General features: G+C 42.3%; 1 protein-coding gene across 1 annotated transcript; it reads left to right on the forward strand.

Moving 5' to 3' along the window:
* Positions 1 to 9,883: 9,883 nt before the first annotated feature.
* On the forward strand, positions 9,884 to 17,409 carry LMOD2 (leiomodin 2). The gene is made up of 3 exons (XM_005481940.4): positions 9,884 to 10,421; positions 14,216 to 15,541; positions 15,882 to 17,409. The coding sequence occupies exons 1-3, from the start codon at positions 10,149 to 10,151 to the stop codon at positions 15,906 to 15,908; spliced, it is 1,626 nt and encodes a 541-aa protein (XP_005481997.1). The 5' UTR covers positions 9,884 to 10,148; the 3' UTR covers positions 15,909 to 17,409.
* The last annotated feature ends 2,784 nt before the right edge of the window (positions 17,410 to 20,193 follow it).

Consider the following 20,193-nt stretch of genomic DNA (forward strand, 5'->3'; position numbering starts at 1 on the left):
GCTGAATGTCATTGTCACATAAGACCTGAGTCAGACATGTAAATTCCACTTTCCAAGGCAGCTTGGTTGGTCCTTTGTGTGTCCTTCTTCATGACAGATTCACTGGAGCAAATGGAAAAAGTGAAGATTACTGGTCTGGGACACGAAGAAGGTTTAACAGAAAGCTTAATTCCTCCTTCTGCTCTCAGTAAGGCTACTATTCATGTAGCTTTCTGAGACACAACTTCTGGGGGTTTTGCCAGGAATTTTGACCAGGATGAAAAATAATAATTTAGTCACTTCTGAAAAATTTCTAGGCATCTGGTATCTGAGCCAGGCCCCTGACAGAAGGATGCCCCAGGTGACTGGTGACTGCAGGCATGGCCTGAGCACAGAGTGCCCAATGAACCCCACACTACTGACTGCAAGTCGAGGCTCCACTGGCCAATACCTCCTGGACATAACAGGATAAATACATGTATGCCTCCTAACCTATAAACTGACACTTCTTTGTGGGAATTCTTAATCAGAAATATGGGCCTAATCATAATAAATCTTAAATTGTGGTAATTTTAATTAATACAGTGACCACAACACAAGAATCTGAGTAATCACATATCTGATACAGTATACTGCTACCAGCAAAGGAAACATGATCAAATAAGGCTTTAGATAGAAGATTTTAAGCCCTTTCTGTGGCTAGAGCCAAATTCCATTAGTAATTTTAGTTTGCGGGCAAAGGTTTATATTTAGGACTTCATACAAGCATCAGGCAGTAGTTACATTGCCTGCAGCATCAAAGCATTCAGATGTAGCAGTGAGCATTGCCCCAAGTGTTTAAAATACCATGAACTAGTCCTTTGAATTTCACTAGGTAAGCTAAAAAGACATGGTACTGGTTGTGTTTATCTTTTAATCAGTACAGCCAGGTCCTTTTTTTGTTTGGTTGCCTGTTATAGGAGGTGGAGTGATACTGGTATAAAACTTTTCTGTCCTTCACCATTGAAGTTGTTTATTTATTAAAGACTTCTGCCCACCCTTGCTTCCCTTCCTTTCCACCCCTATCCACCTCAACTCTAAAGCAAGTACAGCATTATGAGAAAGTATCTTTTATATTTTCAAGGCATCTGTGAATTGAATGGAGGGAAAAGCAAAACTTTATTTTAAATGTAATATGAGATGAGATAGTCATGGAGCTGTTTTCCCCATGTCAGGTTTATGGCACAGCTAGAAATTGAACTCAGCTCTTTTGACTCCCATATTTTGCAGCCAGACCATTTGATGCTACTTTTTATGGACTTGACTATGTGATGGTAGGACCAGGAAATGTAACTGGGCCAGAGCTGGTGGTTGTGTGGAAAGGCACAAAGGCTTCATTCCCAGCTGGAAGAATAAATTGGTAGGAAAAAACCTTATTATTTTCCCTTCTTGGACTGTGTTTGAACCCTTGCAACACTAGCATTTAATTTTCTCGACTATTTGGGTGTGTCCCACAGGCTGTATCACCGCAACCCAATTCCATGGCATGCCCACCCCCAGGCAGTGTTGTCTACAAGTAATTAAATACCCTGGCACTGAATCAGGCATGCTGTGGGATAGGGCCTCCTATCGATTAGGGGACAATGTTTGAAACCAGAGGTATAATTTGGTTTCTATTTCTCATAAAATCTGACACAAGCAGCTGCACCAGGCTGTGAGCTCTCCAAGGAGCCAGACATTCAGCAGTGGTTACATCAGCCTTTAGCCTTTTCAGCACCCGTGGGATGGAGTTTGTAGCTGTGAGTGTTTTCAGAGCTCAGTGCAGGAGGGAGAAAACCATAGCCACAAGTCCTGTATGTGATAAGCTGTTCTCTGTAGAAGCCATAATGTTGTGTGGGGGACATCCATAAAGCTCTGTGCACTGGCTACCATCTAATTTTGGGAGCTGGCATGGCAGAGCTTGATCTGGGTATCAAGGCCGGGGTGAGGCTGAGGTGGGAGGTGAGCAGCAATTTTACTGCAGCAGTCTGTGTTCCGGCATGGGCTCCAAGTGCCTGAGCTGCCCTTTCCCGGACTATTGCCATCAGTACACGAGTCACACACGGGAAAACACCGTCACAAAGTCACAGGCTCTTTTGTGTCTACCTTGGGGTAAGGTAAGGGCATTTTTTGGGACCCTTACTTGGAGCACGAAAAAAACCCTACTAAAATATCCATGGTTTGGCTATGGCTTGCATGGACATAAATTTGTTTTTACTTATCTGTGAGTAAGTTTTTATCTCTTTTGTTTTTCCATCACTTCCAGGGTCTGGAACATAAGTCGTATGAGGAATGGCTGCGGAAGCTGAGGTTCTCCTGAAAACCTACAAAAATATATTAGTGAATCGCTAGTAGTCATAAGAATGATATAACAATGTAGCTCTGGGGACATGTTCAATGTATTTTCATTTAATTTTCAAAATTCAAATTTTCAGTAGAAATCTCTACATCTAATTGGGCAAACACATTGCTATTTGTCCACTTTTACTATGCATGGTAGATATTCGCAGAACTTCTGTAATCATTAATATGGACTGACAAAAAATAAAAACAAACCCCCAACATAATCAAAGACAATAGAGAATTTACCTGGTTAGTACTGCTGCTTGTGTTTAATTCTCTATGAAGTGTATAACTTCTTTATATTGCTGGCATCTTTTTAAAAAATCTTCATAAACACACACTGTTAAAAAAAGTGACAAAGGATGCTAAATATAGTAACTACCTGTTTTGCTCTCTTGTGTATAAAGAAATAGAGTAATTTTTTAAACTGAATTACAAACCATAGTTTTGGCTAAGTTACTTGGGAGAATTATCTGTCAGGTATTAACAAAGGATGAAATCCATGCAGTTTTCATAATCACTTATAATTTAATAACTACATACAGACATGCATATTACAGTGTACTTGCAAACACCACCATAAATAATACAGTTCTTACATTGGTAATTTTTACCTATTTTATTATGCTTCATTTTTAAAAAAGTAATAGACTAACTGCATCCCACTGAAATTATCCTTCCATACTCCACATTTTTTGTGCATACAGCAGTTCCTCTGTTACTTTCTTTGCAATACAGTGGCCTCTACTTCCTTTCCAAACCTGTTGAGCAATATTGCGATGTAATTCCAAACAGCTGCTGTGGTCACCCTATGTCTGTACATCAGTAGCAAGTGAAACGATTTCTATATATAGTTTGCAAATCTGTTGGCAATGTTTGTAAAGCAGACTGAGATTCTTCCTGAGGAGTAAGAGCAGCTCTGGGAAAGCAAGAGCAGTATCCCGTCCTTGCGTACAAATCAGTTTATCTATTTGGTGTGGAGAAATGAGGAAATGGCCAGTCTGCAGACACGTGAAAAAGCATTGCTTTGGGCAAAACCCTGGCAGGAGTAGTTTGTGCTGTCAAAGATAAGTAGGTTCATCTCATGCTGTTAATACAGCACATGACTTTGTACTGGCATGAGATGATTAAAAAGTATTGGCCATATAGGAAGAAAAGAAAACTGGGAATGGGAATGACATTTATTCAATACAATTTATTTTCCCCTAATGTCTTCCTTATTTTAGTGTGATTCAGGTAGGCAGAAGGAGCAATAAATCCCAAGTCTGCTGCACCTTTGGCACTCAGTGGCATCCTCTCTGTATAATAAAATATACCACCATGATCCATGCACAAAGGTGAGCATTCTTTCTTTTCATTAAAGGTTGAGAAATTTGGTAGTTCAGAAATGTTCTTATTTGCACTCAGATGTATTTTTGCCCCCAGTCCTTCCCTGCAGTCAGGTTTACCTGACTCCCCTTCCAGGATGCATCCATACTATCTTCCTATCAGCAGCATTATCGGAGTCCATTCACTTCTTCACTCCCTCTTACTCTTCTGTATTCATAAGTAAGGCAACACAAATACCCTCACTGTGTGGGGGTGAAGTACATTAGATTAGTGGTTGCCCTGTGCCTTGTTGGTATATGTGCATAATTATGTCCCCAGCAACTGTTGAGAAAGCTGTTTTCCAAACTGATCTGAGCAATGAGGCAGCCCACATGCACATGTTTTTGAGTGAAAGCTAGTTATTGTTTGTGATGGTTTGAGTTCTTAAACTACAGCCTGGACCTGGAATCTGCCCTCTTGGTAGGTAGCCTAGAGTGTGTTGCAGGGAATCTGTGGGAAAAATCTGTCTTTGAGATAGAATGCTGAATCTGATTCCCAGGCAAAGACTGGTTTTGAATCAGGGTCATGTTTGCACTTACACCACTTTGTGTTCCCCCAGCATGTATGATAGAAAACATCTTTTTCTTCTGTGTGACTCCCTGTTTACAGCCATCACCCAGAGAGATGGAGTGAACAACAGAATCATCTGGCACTGAGAAAAGCAGCTGAAAAATTGTTTCTTCAAATACCTTCAGTGCATGCTTCATCCCATTTGCTCTGCTGACAGCACTGTTAAATGTAGGTGATGACACATCCTTTTCAGGCACAGTATCGTGCACACGATTTTCACAAGTTATGCAAGTCTCCCGAGGGAAAGGGCTGCAGCTTGTCCCATCAGTCTGCCTCGTGGTCGTGTGTACTTGCCAGGCTGCTTGACCCTGTGTCTGTCCAGGATGGTTTGAATTCTGCATTCAACCTGGGCCTGTACACGCAGCATACAAAAACTGAGACATATATAGAGATAAATATATATATATATATATATATATATATATATAGCTATAGTGGGAGGGGGAGAGCAGGCAGTGAGGAACACGAGGGCAGGACAGAGTAGGAAGGAGAGGTCAGCAATCAGGCTGTGGAGGTGGCTGAGAACAGTGAGGGACTTGCAGGGAAAGCAGGAGCAGGGGGCCTGCAGGACCAGGGATGGAGAAGGCAGCCCAGCAGCAATAAGGCATGAAGAGAGAGCTCAGGGGCTGGTGCCTTGAGTGGACAGCACGAGGGAAGGAGGTGGTTCAGGACTGAGGGTTGCAAAAGTGGTGGTGGGAGGCAGGAGCAAACAGCACAGCAGATGGGCAGCAGGAGACATGGGGAAAGCCCAGTGTGCTGTGATGCATTGTTTTTAGTGTGCTCTATGGCAATTGGAGCAGTTCCTGCAGTGTGGGACTGAGCTCAGTATGAGCCAACGCATCTGTCTGACAGGCTGTCCTCCCGAGCCGGGACTGAAATAGCCGCTGTCCTGCGCCTGAGGACAAGGTTGTGCAGCCCTCTCTGTGCCTGCCTGTAGTCTCCCCTGCACTCATCCGAGTGGAAATATGCATTTAACTGTGGGCTTTGTCCTGCTGAGGGGTGAGCACCACCTGCCACATGTTACTTGTGGCCTTTGAGCAATTGAGCCAATGTGCCCCAAGTGTAGAAACGTGAGAAGCACAACAGAGAGAGTCCCCTTGGCTGCTGATTGAAATAATTAATTGCTTGGAGAGGCAAAATGGACACTTTGAAGGGTTTCCTCTTGTAAAACCAAGACAATAAAAGATCTTTCCTCCAGGTTAGGAAAGATGGAAAATCTTGTCTGAAATTTAGCTGCTGAAAGTCAGGAACCCTGGATGCCAAGGTCTGCAATGATAGAGTGAATCCTCCTCCTATAAAATGGGTGCTTCCAGTTCTCCTTTTCCCTCACCTCAGGTTCTGAAGTTAAAAAACATTTAATAATTCTGTAAAATGAGAGTTGAGTTTTCATGACCTATTGGTGAAATAGTGAATTCCCTGCATACAGGATTTCAGCAGGGCATTAGGGAGGTGAGTTTGGGTTTTCTGTTAGGAGTTGGCAAAGCACTTCATCAAATCATCACAAAGATCTTTTAGGTCATCAAGTTCAAATGTTAGCCTAACACTGCTAAGACCACAACTAAACTGTGCTCCTAATTGCCACATCTACATGCATTTTCAATACATGCAGGGATGGTGACTCAGCTATGGACACCTGTTCCAGTACTTGACAACCCCTTTCATGAAGAGATTTTTCCTAATGTCTAATTGTAGCACTCATCCTAAACAGCAGCCAATGTAGCCACTATAAATCTGCCTTCCTCTACTACATATGGTTCATGCTCTACTCACTGCCTCCTGTGATGGAAGAAAGTTCCTGTGCCACCTCACTAGCCCACAATGGACTCTTCCTAAACTGTTTCTAATGCTGTGATTGAGAACAAAGCTGGGGAAATAGTTTGGTCAGACCTCTGGGTCTTTTGCTTGGTTTTTTTTAGAAATCAGAACATGTATAGTGCCTGAGAAAGGAGACTATGAAACAGGAACAAAATGTTTCAGGTAAGAATGCTAATAACAGGAAAACACAATTACTCCTGTCTTTGTTCTGAGTTCCTCTTGGAAGTTGGAACCTGTGATCTGAAGTGTTGTAAGGGTGGGAAGCTTCAACCGTGACTGACGCCTACAGGAACTGAACCCTGATCAGCTGAAATGCTTGCATAATGCCAAATACTGCCAGAAAGGGAATCCAAAATTCCAAATTAGTGGGTACTTTGAGTCTTAAGGTTTCTGTACCTCTCTTCTTCTTCCTTAAAACAGAGGTAACACTTTCAGGTCCTCTGAAAAGGCCACTGACAATTGAAATCATTGATAGCTTTACTATGCTGAAGAACAGGAGCAAAATAAAACACTGTAAGGCTATTAAATGTGTGTGATCTTTCCCATGCAATGAAAAAGAGTAAAGGTTCTGAGTAATGGGTCTGACACTCATGTGTCTAGGATCAAAGTATGTGATTAGAGAGCTATGGAATTAAGGACTGTGTTTCAGTGCTCATAAGTAGGCAATAACAAATACTATTGCCACATTTTCTGACAAGTGAGTACTTGTACTGCTTTAGCATATTAATTTTAGTGTGTGTGTTATTTTCCATGTGCTGCAGCCTTATTGTTTTTATTAAACTAGTCCTAGAAAGTGTTTGTGGCTCTTCACCTTTGGTCATTTCCCTGTAAAGAATAGGTCATAAAATACCACGAGTGCCATATAGGATCAAGAAGAGACACAAACCTCTCGTAACCTCACCTGACTACCAATTTTCCCCCTGCTTCAGGGGAGAAATGTACAAGAAAGTACCTTGTCCATCTTTAGTAAGGTCTTTAAATTATCTCATGACTAAAATGGACATCATTGACATCTTGTGAAGAAAAAATATTGCTACTGGCCCAGTGTTGTATCATGTCTCAGCAAGGAGTAGCATTGAAGGTAATATTCATGCTATTTAATATTCCTTTGGAATATTATTTTAGAAGTGAATAATACATGCTGCTTTTTAAAAGTTTCTTTGATTTTGGAAAATTTTGTTTATACATAGAAAACTTCATATAGACAATTCAGGTGTCTGTATGTTTGTACTTTGTTTGATGGACTCTCAGCTCAGGAAAATTGAAAGACTTATAAATTTTGTTGTACCTGACAAAAAAGGAAGAGCAGAAAGCTGAGATTTTTTCTTATTGAAACAATATATTTCAATAGATTTAATTTTTAACAGCATGTTTTTGCTTTTAATATTATACATATCAGTGTTGTATACATATCAACATATACTAATGCATATCAACAGTGTACTAATAAAATATAGCATATTTCTAAAAGCATTTCAGTTTCAATCGGGATTTTCCAACAGAAAATATGTCCAGTTCACATTTCCTAACTCCATCAAAATATGCTTGTAACAAAATGTTGTCAGCAAAAGTGCACTCAAGAAATATAACTTTATTATGCTGCTTCTCTGGCTAACTCCAATGAGAATGATGTGAACCATTGTCCTAGACATATTAAAGAAATAAAATTGCTTGGAGTGCAGCTATATACAGATAATTAATGCCTATGTCAGCTCTACCCAAAAGCATTGATAATGTCAAATTAAAAGAAAAAAAGAACTTATTATATTTTCCTAGTCTTTCACATTTTTCAGAATTTGGCCCAGTGAAAGAGTGAACAGAACTGACCTGTGTGTGTGCACTTGGTCCATGATGGGACCTTATACTATGAAGGTATAAGGGTGTAGGTAACATTCTTAGCTACATAAGCCAAGCATCTGCCTCCTTTTTATTTCATCCAAAGATTCTGTCAATGTAAATGACCTGCAAATATTTATTTTATATTAAGCTACACGATATTCTTATGTCTGCTTTATTAATGTATTTTGTAGGTTAGGAAAGACTAAGGTTATAAGCTTTCATACCATTTCTTGATCAAGATAACTGCATGAAGTTTGTATGGACAAATTATCAAAGGAAAAATGTAATTTCTTTGAGTGTGATTTTCAAAAAGATCTGACATTCTCCTCTCTCTACTGTCAGTAAAGCTGTATGAATAATAATGAAACTGAGTGGGGTATTTGCAAGGGTCCCCAGGATGAGGTAAGAGATGAGTGAATTTGACTCCATGTTTCTAGAAGGCTAATTTATTATTTTATGATATTATCTTATATAAAAGAATACTATACTAAAACTATACTAAAGAATAGAGAAAGGATACATACAGAAGGCTTAACAAGAATGATAATGAAAAACTCTTGACTGACTTTTCAGAGTCTGACACAGCTGATGGTGATTGGTCATTAAGTGAAAACAATTTGCATTAAACTAATCAAACATGCACCTGTTGGTAAACAATCTCCAGCTACATTCTAAAGCAGAAAAACAGGGAGAAGCAAATGAGATAATATTGTTTTTTCTCTGAGGTTTCTCAGCTTCCCAGGAGAAGGAAACCTGGCAAAGGGATTTTTCAGAAAATATGATAGTGACAACTGAGAAATTTGGCTAAGCATCATACCTCAGTGCAGGTGTCCAATCCATACTGATCAAAGAGATGATGTCAGAAAATAACAATACTTCAAATTATGTTCACTTACATTTCCATTAAATATTGGCTTGACTGTCTAAAACACACTGTGGGTTATCATTTAAGAAGGCTGATATATGTTGTTATAGATGTGTTCCTACTTCCATGTATAAAACCTTCTCTCTTCCTCTCCCTCCCCTCTCTCACAACAAAGATTGGCAGATATTGCTGGTCTGCATGTTTCAGAAAATGCTGCTAGCTCACCATCATTCACTGCTAAATAGAAAAAAAGGAAAAAAAACCAAAAAACAACCACATCAGAAAAACAAATAAACAGCACAAAGTTTAATCTTTCTTTTTGCATTTCTTCTTACCGAAAGATGGCTGTCAATAAAAATGATATCAGAATAATATCAAATCTTTTAGCAGAAACTATAATGTAGCTATACATTTAGAATGAAGACTTGAAGGGCTCTCTCCAGCTGCACATCAGTCAGTGACAGCAAGCAACAGTCATTAAAAGAATAGCCACTAGAGGCCTTCAGTCGCTTGTCCGGTCAGAAGTGGTGAAGGCACAGCCCCCTGCCCACCCAGGGCTTGTTACCCTTAAATCTCCGGGTCACTCTGTCCATTCCCCCAGCAGAGCACAATTCTCCACGTGAACAAAAATCTCACAGGTGCTCCAAATGGACATGAACAGCTGATTCTCACTCTGGTAGTCCTGGAAGAAATAAGGAAATTAATAAAAAATTCAGTTGTGTGATTTGTCACAGACAGCATGTGCCACTGTGGGAGCAGTGATCCCCACAGCTGCTGGCATGCCGACCTCCTCCCCTTGGCTGCCTTTCCACAGATCCCAACTGCTGCAAACACCTTGCTGGGATAACAGCATTCCACGAGAAAACTGTGAGAGGAAGTCCACTGAACAACAGCAAGGGTGTTTTATTTCACGTCCCTGTGACAGCTCGGGATTAAATGGATTTTCATTGTTCTTTCCCCACTGCAATGTGGACACGATGCCAGTGTCAGTGCGCCCGGGGTTTTATTTGGTGCTGCCCCCCCGTCTGCAAGGCTGGTATTCTCCCACTAGCTGCCTGCTCTAAATATGGCCATGGCCAGTGTGTCAATAATCCCCCTCTTTAAGGGACTTGCAAACATTAGTGTTGGGACATTCTTGCTGTTCAGATGTCTAGCTGACGTCTGATGCTTAAAACGGAGCATGCTTTCATCCCTTCATGCATTGTCGTAAGCCCCCGATGATTACTCTTAAAAGGGTGCCTCTGGCTATGCAGGGAAACAGTTGCTGACCACACCAGACACAGCTTGCCTGCTTCAGCCTTCTTGAATGCCTGGTCAGTGTAGCTTTGTACCAGCCTGACCAAGCAGGACCATGTCTACCTTTGGGTACAGAAGAGAGCTCAGTAAATATGAAGACATTGATGAAGATGAGCTCCTCGCCTCTCTCACTGAAGAGGAGCTCAAGGAGCTGGAGCGGGAGCTGGAGGACATAGAGCCCGACCGTAACCTCCCAGTGGGACAGCGTCAGAAGAGCCTGACGGAGAAAACCCCAACAGGGACTTTCAGCAGGGAGGCACTGATGGCCTACTGGGAGAGGGAGACCAAGAAACTCCTGGAAAAAGAGAGGTTGGGTGCATGCGAGAAGGTAAGGCGCTGAGGCATTTGCTGTTTCCTGTAAATATTTGGTTTTATTCTGCATTGGCATGATCTCACTGACTGATTTAATTTCTTTTCAGTCTCTTGTGGCATTTTTAAGAACATTGTTAGCCATACCTCTGTGCCTGCTAAAGCACTGAGTATTAAGTCAGAGAGTATTTGATCTCTCTGCAGTTACCTTAAGTGCTCAGTTCAGAACAGAAGAAAGTGCCATAAAAACTATCATTAGTGATTAAAACAGGAACAAAAATTAAAGGGCATTTTAGAAATTATTAATAGCTAGAGATGTGGGCTTTTGGATAGTATTTGATTTTATGAAAGCTACACATAATGCCTTTTCCTTTCCTTAAAAACAACCAGTATTGACTGCTGAGGAACATGTAAGGAAGATAATTTTGAATACATGTTATGTCAGAAGCTGAGTAAGCGGATGCCAGGCTTTGTGCTTGCTGGAAGAAAGCAGCTTGTGTTGCAGTCAGCAGCTTGTGTTGCTTTGTTCCTGCTGAGGATCCTTGGCATGGTTCAGGGGTCTTCTGGCAACTGTAGTCAGAGGGCAGCTGGACATTATTTAAAAAGTGGCCTTGGATGGAGTAATCAGTCAAACCATTTAACTGCATTCCCAAAAAAACAACCAGTAGTGTTTGTTAGGCAACTCCTTCTCCAAAATAAAAATGTTAGTAATAAAACCATTTCCTGAACTGCAAATGAAGAGTACAGATGGGGAGGAGTGAAGGGCTCAGTCTTGGCAAGCAGTGAGCACTCTCAGTCTCAGCTGATGTCCATGTTGGCACTCCTGATCCTTTCTAAAAGTGTATGTGAGACTGAGCCCAACCAAAAAGCAAATTCTATTTTCATGATGTCTCCATGTAATTTAAAAGCAAAGTGGGGACTTGGGGATTTTAAAGCACTGCTTCCTACCAAGCTTTTACTGTGCTTATAGGGACACATTTTCCCATGTTTAAGCAGAAAGTAATACAACAAAGACAGCAAAACTTAACTCAGAACCTCTAACAGCCTTGATGCAGGAGCTTATTTCATTTGCAAGGAAATAATTGCAGTTTATACATTAGATAAAATAACTTCCTAGAGGAAAGTCAGATGTATTAAATTACTCTGCAATATCCAGGATGTTTTTACATGTAAGTATTTTCTCTTGTTTGTGAATGGAGGTATAAGGTCTTTGCAGGCAAGAGCACAGACCAGTAGCTGTCAGCAGACCATTAGTATCAGCTTGCAGACATCAACTTCACTCCCTGTTTGTCAGCCCTAGAGAGTAAATGGCAAGATTAATGTTTATTTCCAGCTTAGCCTGGAACTCGAAACCTGGGCACTTCTAAAAAACCTGCTGAACAGGTCTAGGTCTGTGTCTTACACAATGGCAGGATCTTTTTTTTTTTTCTTTTTCCATGTATATACAGCATTAATGATGGGTACTGGCTATACCTCCAAGTCCTGGCAAAAGATTCTATACATTTTGATCTGAGAAAAATCTTCCAGAATGCATCCTAAAATAATAAAAGGTTGATATGCTGATATAGAGGTTGCAAAGACTCTCTCCACTGATGGCAATGAGAAAGGTCCTTGAAAACAATTTTCTTGCTTTCAGCTGTCTGGAAATTATGCACCTTTATCTAAGATGGTTATTCATGCTCCTTCTATAGTTAGTGGTGACAGATCAGCTGGTCCAAAAGGCAAACAACTTGCAGATAGCCTTTTAGGGTGAATAACTTGTCCTCCCAAGATATTTACCTCAGCATTGACTCTTTTAGTCCTAACTTTTCATTATATTACTCCCAAAAAGTAAAATGAAGCCCTACAGTTTGCCTGCAGCTGTCCTGAGCCACAGTGCTGCTACAGTAAGAATATATCTCTCCGTGTTCAATTTCAAAATTATCATGCAGATTATTATGACACCAGAAAATGTACCTGACAGGCAAATAAATTCTGCCTTGGACCTCAGAAATGCCACTCAAAAAAAAAAATCAAGTAGGTTTTTATTAATTTAACATCACTAAACATATCAATAGTAAATTTAAAGGCACCTCCTTCTGCTCATCTGTAGTATATATTCCTCAAGATATAAAACCAAAGCCATGAAGACAGGGTTTTGGATACCTGCTGTTTCCAGGTGTTAAAGCCACACACATATATAGAAGATACAGATACAAATCTTAATCCCATAATAAGCCTATAGGTAGCACAGTATCTCCCAGCATAAGGGCCTTGCTGCACATGTTCTACAGGAGAAGCAATGGGGCTGGGTCCTACAAGAGCTCTGTGTGCAGGCCAGTGCAGTCAGACCCTGCAAGACCCCAGGTACTGAGTGCTCAGGAACATCAGGCACAAACAACTCAATGTCCTGTTTCATTAAGAGTCACAGTTCTGCAAACATTACAATTAGCATCTTCTTTTTTGCATATGTCCCAGCACAGAATCCTACTGAAAATTGTGAAACAGTACCCTGCATTTTAACAGGTCTCTATTTTCAGAGACAGTTAACTAAGCAAACCTAAAACTGCACAGGTTGTCTAAAAATAGGCTGTCCTGCTAGTAACACTTTTGTTTTCCAGAAACAGAATCACTGTGTCTCTGCACAGTGTACACACTTTGCTAAATACAATCTAGTATTTTACAGAGATTAAAACACAAGTATTGCTAAAGTAGTGCTTACAGAACAATTATAATTCATCCAAAGTTTTACATTTACAATTGTAAAGAAAAATGTATACCTATAGTTTTGCCAGTAGGCAAAACATGACATGGAAGATTTTTTGAGCAAGAGGTTTAAGGTTGGTTATAGATTCTGGGTTCTGTAACACCCCATAGATCCCCATCACACTTCTGGGGTCCTCCATGGGAAGAGTGAGTCTTTCCTGAGGTAGAGACCTTTTCCTGCTCCTCTGCATAGAGTTCTCTTTAGCCACCATAACTGCTAAAGTCAGCAAGCAGACCTTTGGGGCATGGTTCCAAATTTGCCTTCCTGATACCCACCAAACACCCTAAAAGAACCTCGTTTTTCAGAAAAACAATGCATTAGCTCTGTAGACAATGAGTTATAACAATTTTCAGTGTGGTGGCTGACCTGTGACAGCTGGTGGTGAGCACCAGCTTAGCTCCTGACAAACACGAAGAAATTCAGGGGTTATTGACATGTGGTTGCATCTTACCTGTGGGAATGCCCCTCAAACCTTTCTTCACAAATTGTTTATTAGTATGTACAGCCCATGCAGTACATCCAAAGTATTTTTGACATGACTTCTGAAATTCAGTACTGTTTTGCATGCTGGTACGCAAGACTGCACGTGCAGACACTATTTGTATTTTAAAACATGGCAACCTTTAATTTTTGAGATGTACTAACATATGCAAGGGAGTCTGAGTTGTCTAATCCTCATGAAATGAAGAAGCTTGTTGCTCATGTTCATTCTGAAATTGTTGTCTTATATTTCTGCTGTCAAGGATCCAAATTATATCCCCTTGTAGACATGCCAACACATAGAAAACCTGAAGTATGTCCGTGTCACTTGTATCAAGTTGTCTCGGTAGAAATCACTGACATTGGTAGAGTGTTTGCAATTTATGCTATGCATTTTCAAAAGAATGTAAAAGAAATAATGTTGTATAGGTGCTAGATAAGTCATTTTCTGTTCTCCTAACTGTATCTGTTTGTTTTTAGCTTTCAATGTTAATTTATATAGTGACAGTGTAATTGTTCCTGTGCTAAAAGGCAGCAGTTCCATTACTTCAATCATGTTTAACACCCACACCTACGTTCCTGTTCAGGATTCTGAGCAAGAAGAGGACAATTCAGAAGAACTTCAAGAAGAATGCTTCACAGAAAGCAATAGTGAAGTGTCTGAGGAGGCATATACTGAAGAGGATGATGAAGAAGAAGATGAAGAGGAAAATGAAGATGAGAGTGATGATGAGGATGAGGAAGTGCAAAATGCTGCAGCTGGCAGGCGTTCTGACCATGGCAGACACAAAAAGTGTAATGGTGCAAAGGACAATGAAAGCTTCCTCAATGGCCATGATGGAAAAGACAGTGATAATCGGAGCTCAAAAAGCAGTGCCATCCACCCTTGTGGAAATCCAACAGTTATTGAAGATGCTTTGGAAAAAGTTAGGAGCAACGACCCTGACACCACAGAGGTCAATCTGAACAACATTGAAAACATCACTTCACAGATGCTTATACAATTTTCTCAAGCCCTGAGGGACAACACAATGGTAAAGTCATTCAGCTTGGCTAACACCCATGCTGATGACAACGTGGCAATAGCTATTGCTGGTATGTTAAAGGTTAATCAGCATATTACTAGTCTGAATATTGAGTCAAATTTTATCACAGGCAAAGGCGTGCTGGCCATCATGAGAGCTCTGCAGCACAACAAGGTTCTAACAGAACTGCGCTTCCACAATCAAAGGCACATCATGGGCAGCCAGGTGGAAATGGACATAGTCAAACTGCTGAAAGAGAACACCACTCTGGTAAAGCTGGGCTACCACTTTGACCTTGCTGGCCCAAGAATGAGCATGACAAGCATCCTGACAAGAAATATGGACAAACAAAGGCAAAAGCGTATGCAGGAGCAGCGGCAGCAGGAGTCAGGCTGTGACGGAGCTATCTATCCAAAGACCAAAGTTCTGCAGAAGGGGACACCTCGGTCCTCACCATACGTGTCGCCTAAAAGCTCACCATGGTCTTCCCCAAAGCTCCCTAAGAAAGCACTGCCAGTGAAATGCCAGCCTTCAGCACCTGCACCCCCACCTCCCCTTCCCCCTTCGCCCCCACCTCCCCCTCCTCCTCCCCCTCCTCCGCTTCTGCCAGAGAAGAAGGCACCTACCAGGAATATAGCTGAAGTCATCAAACAGCAAGAAAGCTCAAAAAAAGCCTTACATAATGGACAGAAAAAGAAAAAGGGCAAAAAAACCAGAAAACATGAGAACAACATATTGAAAGAAATTAAAGATTCTTTAAAATCAATCTCAGACAGAAAATCAGAGGAAGGCTCACGACCCTCCACCCGGCCATCCACCCCACAAAGGTCTCTCCACGACAACCTTATGGAAGCAATTCGGGCAAGCAGCATAAAGCAATTAAGGCGGGTAAGTAGGAGATCCTCAGTCAGTAACTGATTGTGGTCCAAATATAGCACAAGCTCAGTTGATTTTAGTACACACAGTTAGTTAAAAAAAAATCTTAGAGATGCGAGCATAATAAAGCACTTGGGAGGAGGCTTCCCTCTGATTAGGCTTTTCTCAGCACAGTGATTTCTGACTGTGATTTTGACAGAAAGTGGGGTACTTTCCCAGGCTCAGTCTTGTTATGGGAGATGATGTGTAGCACAGAGCTCTTGGCAGTGTATGTCTGCAGGAATTTCAGGTATTTTGCCATCTAGACTGTACAGTAAATGTAATGAATGCCCTTCCCTTCCCTGTTTCATAGGTGGAGGTACCAGAAGCCCTTCGGTGAAAGCCTGGATGGCAGAACAAGCAGAGCAGTGATCGAGGGGAGTCTGCTTGTCCTTTCACTGGTGATAACACAGACTGTCTAGAAAGCTGCTTCCAAAGTACACTCTTAGATTCAAGCCATTTCTCTTTTATTTCAAAGAAATAAACCTGCTAAATACAAAATAATGCTTTAAGGATCCATTTGCATTGTAATCTGTAAATATGGAAATAATTTTCTTTTTTATTTAATGAGATTTATATTGAGAAGTTGTTGCTTATTTAGATATTCTTGTTAATATCTGATTGCACATAACTGGACAAGTTCTTTACACTGAGATGTAATAGTTTACCAGCCTGTGGTTTCTTCTTTTTTTTTTTTTTCCATGAATTTACAATAAATGTGGTTTGAAGCTTTCAAGCAGACATATAGTTCTGGATTTCTGTGAATGAAAACCCTCCTGATGCTTCCATCAAGTTCATGAGCATTCAGGAAGTCTTCTGAGAAAGAACCCGAGATCTTTCTCAGCTGCGCCTGAGCATGTGTGGAGGACAGCACCTGAGCCCATATGTTAGTGCAGTTTCATATTTACATTGGAAAAAAGAGGTTTATAAGGCCATTCAAACTAAGCTGTGGGTTGTGTCAGGTCACCAGTGTGGCCCACCAGGTCCTGAGCCTTGGCCTAAAGAACTGGAAGATGAACAGAGCTTTAGATGACCTTGACTTAGAGGCTGATGGTTAATGTCAATATTTTAAGGATGCAGCAAAGTTATTCAAGTGAGATCCCTTCAGTGCAAGTCCTGTCTGTAATCAGAACTAACCCCAGTGCAGACATCCAGTCAGACAGAGAAACTTGAAAAGCAGCTACCAACCAGGTGGAAAAAGGCTTTCCTATGGTATCAGGTGAACAACAAGCAGGGTGTGAAGTGTCAATGTGATACAGTGGAAGCAGAGCCAACATCACTTGGAGATGCGCAACTGGAGATATCACATCACAGGCAATGGCACGAATAGCCCTTCCTCATGTAGCACTAGACATCTCCCTCTGTCAAATTAGTTATGGTTCTGGGTGCTTCAGCTAGTGTGAAGGCAGTGATAATATGGAGAAAACTGAGTAGTGGCCAAAATGTTGAAAGGCAAGAAGAGAGATATGTCCAGAAGCACTACTATGTGTTAATTAGTTTACTCACTGCAACTATAAATAACAGAATTAGTATTTCTATTCCATGAAGCCACACCAATGAGAATTACTTCAGGTTACCCAGCAGTGGTACTGAAAAAGTATGGGTAAGCTTGTACCTACAAATATTAATGAGATAGATTTTCCCAGAAATAGGAACAAATTACTGGAGGGCAATTAAGCCTAAAGGAGAGGAGGCTCTTTGAATAAATTGCCAGAAATGTTACTGCCATGGCAAGAAAACAGCGAAGACACCTTTTTCTTTTGTATTTGTTGACCACAATGTACCAAAAGCAATTAATAACTAATTAAAACATGTTGCTACAATTTTCTTCTTGCTCAGGATCACAACTACTCATGAGTATTTCTAGATGCAGTATTACAGTATGATTGCTCTTTAGCTGCCTTTATAATTGCATAGACTCCCATAGCATAAAAATTGACCTGTGGTCAATCTCCGGTGACCAAATGGAAACTGGGGCTTGGGATCTTCTGAGGATGGAAGCAATGCTGGAATGCAGACCACATTCAGGAGAAGACCTGTGGCCCCAGACCTTGTACACAGAAGCTTGAGAAGGATGAGAAACATCCTGAATGTTTAATCAAATGGCAAAAGCAGCTAAGCAGCTGCACGGGAAAATAAAAGGCAATGAGGGAACTCAGGGAAAGCATGATGGAAAGGATTTGGACAAGACAAGCAAATATTTTTAAAAAACAATACCATGCTTTTGAGAAAAGAAGTAGAGTGACAAGTGAGGAAACTGTATGAGAGGTGAAAAATTATATAGAAAAAGGAGATGATAAAGAAGAAAATGAATATTGAAAAGTGTCAGATGAGAGAAGAGAAAAATGTGAAAGGAGAAAAAGCCTAGAGAAAAAGGAAGAGGGAAGAATTCATTTTTCAGGTTGGTAAGAGCTGCTGGAATCACCCTTTTGCAGAAGGAGAGGACGATGGGCACAGCTCCTATAAAGTTTTGTCCAGAGCTCCCAGTGGTGGCTGCCGAGTGGCCATGAGCCCTCTGAGGTGTGAGCACCCTGCTCTGAGGTGTGAGCCCTGCTCTGGGGTGTGAGCCCTGCTCTGTGCGCCCTGCTCTGAGCCCTGCTCTGAGCCCTGCTCTGAGGTGTGAGCCCTGCTCTCAGTGTGAGCCCTGCTCTGAGGTGTGAGCCCTGCTCTCGGTGTGAGCCCTGCTCTGGGGTGTGAGCCCTGCTCTGGAGTGTGAGCCCTGCTGTGAGGTGTGAGCCCTGCTCTGGGGTGTGAGCCCTGCTCTGGGGTGTGAGCCCTGCTCTGTGAGCCCTGCTCTGAGCCCTGCTCTGACATGCTGAACCCTGCTCTGAGGTGCTGTGCAGCCGCAGGAGCAGCAGCCACGTGCAGCTCTCCAAGCTCTGTGGCGCACTCCCCTGCCAAGGGTCAAGGCCTGTGCCTAAGCCAAAGTCTAATCTGGGCAATTACTTGCACACATTTCACAGCAGTTTCCCTTGGAGGCATTTCAAGGCATGTCTCCTATTTGCAGAGCTACAAGGCACCCCCAAACACCTTGTTAAAGTTTTGGTGCCCCACTGAAAGGAAAGCCAGACCCCTTGCCTCTGGGGTGTCAGCTCTGCTGCCAGGGGTGCTGAGCTCCCTCACAGAAGTGTCCAGGAGCAATCTCTTCTCTGTTCAAACAGGCAAGCAGCCTATGACAAAGCTCCCCAGCTGGGAGATACTCTGTTGCCTTCCTGGACAGTAATATGGTTTAGCAGGAGCCAAGAGGTGCCAAGTGTGTTTCTGTCTTGGGAACAGGCACCCCTGGGGCCCAGGTCCTGCCTGTAAGCTCAGTTGCTCACAAGGAGACAACTGATCTCTGCTGGAGGGCTGGCTGCCTTTTGTTTGACCTGCAGGAAAGGCGTTCTGGAGTCAGCTCCTGCACATCCTGTGCTATGCTCCCATCAGAGTGGACACAGGAGCCCCAGGATGCAGGTATGCTCCTCATTTGGACTCCTGAGGCTCCTGCAGTGGGTGGCCATCCATTTTCTCTGAAAGACCAGTCAGAGAATCAAACACATCAAAATCCATCATCTGCATCTTCCATGTGTAGCACAGCACAATTCACGCTGTGAGACAGCACCTCAGCTCCTGTACACCTCCCTGCAGAAGGACACTGAGGGGCTGGAGCGTGTCCAGAGGAGGACGGAGAGCTGGTGAAGAGTCTGGAGAGTGAGTCACAGCAGGAGTGTCTGAGGCAGCTGGGAGTGCTCAGCCTGGAGACAAGGGAGCCCTTGTTGTTCTCTGTAACCACCTGACAGAAGGCTGTAACCAGGTGGGGGTCAGGCTCCTCTCCCAGAGTGACAGAACAAGAGGAAATGCCCTCAAATTTCACCAGGGGACGTTTAGACTGGGTATTAAAAAAAATTTTCTTCAGCAAAATGGTGATCAAGTAATAGAATAGGCTGATCAGGGAAGTGGTGGAAATGTCCCTGGAAGTGTAGCTGTGGTGCTTAGAGACCTGGTTTAGAGGTGAATCTGGCAGTGCAGGATTAAGAGTTAGACTCAATGATCTTAGAGGTCTTTTTCAACCCTTATGATTCTGTGCTTCTATAAAAGAGCTGAAAGGACCAGAATACCAGAGCCTGACTGCTACCTGTAAAACCAGTATGTGGCCCTTTAGGTCATGCCTCACCACCCAGGGAAGTGGCTGAAACTGTAGAAAGAAAAGGAGTTCATAAAAGCGCAAGAAATTTTATTTTCACATCTTCTGGAAGTTTTGTTGCTTCCTTCTGAGTCCCCTGCTGGTGTTTTGGACAGTGACCCACCTAGCTAGGGCTTGGATGAGCAGAGGGGATTCTTGCCCTGCAGAGGTGATTCCTTCCCACCAAACAGGGCAGGTGGCCATGGGGGCTCCTGCCAGGTGAAGCCACATCCATTTCTGGAGGCCAAGTCTGTGCTGCACACACGTGGGGAGCCAGAAGGACTGGTGTGGGACAGTCCCTGCATGGCATGGTGGGAGATTGGATGTCCTGAGAGGCTGTGAGGCAGAGGAGAGGGAAGCTGCAGCCAAGGCCTCTCCTTGCCCACCTGGCAGCACAGCACAGTGATGGCTCTTGCAGAGCACAGCAGAAGCTGTGAGTATTGCAGACTTCCATGCCACCACT

Source organism: Zonotrichia albicollis, chromosome 4 (genome assembly GCF_047830755.1).
Source record: "Zonotrichia albicollis isolate bZonAlb1 chromosome 4, bZonAlb1.hap1, whole genome shotgun sequence".
NCBI classification, from domain to species: Eukaryota; Metazoa; Chordata; class Aves; order Passeriformes; family Passerellidae; genus Zonotrichia; species Zonotrichia albicollis.

What these genes read in the sequence shown, in the direction of transcription:
- LMOD2 (XM_005481940.4), top strand. Translation starts at nt 10,149, where the DNA reads ATGTCTACCTTTGGGTACAGAAGAGAGCTCAGTAAATATGAAGACATT. An exon ending in GGTTGGGTGCATGCGAGAAG is followed by an intron (nt 10,422 to 14,215) that starts GTAAGGCGCTGA and finishes GTTCCTGTTCAG; the next exon opens with GATTCTGAGCAAGAAGAGGA. An exon ending in GCATAAAGCAATTAAGGCGG is followed by an intron (nt 15,542 to 15,881) that starts GTAAGTAGGAGA and finishes CCTGTTTCATAG; the next exon opens with GTGGAGGTACCAGAAGCCCT.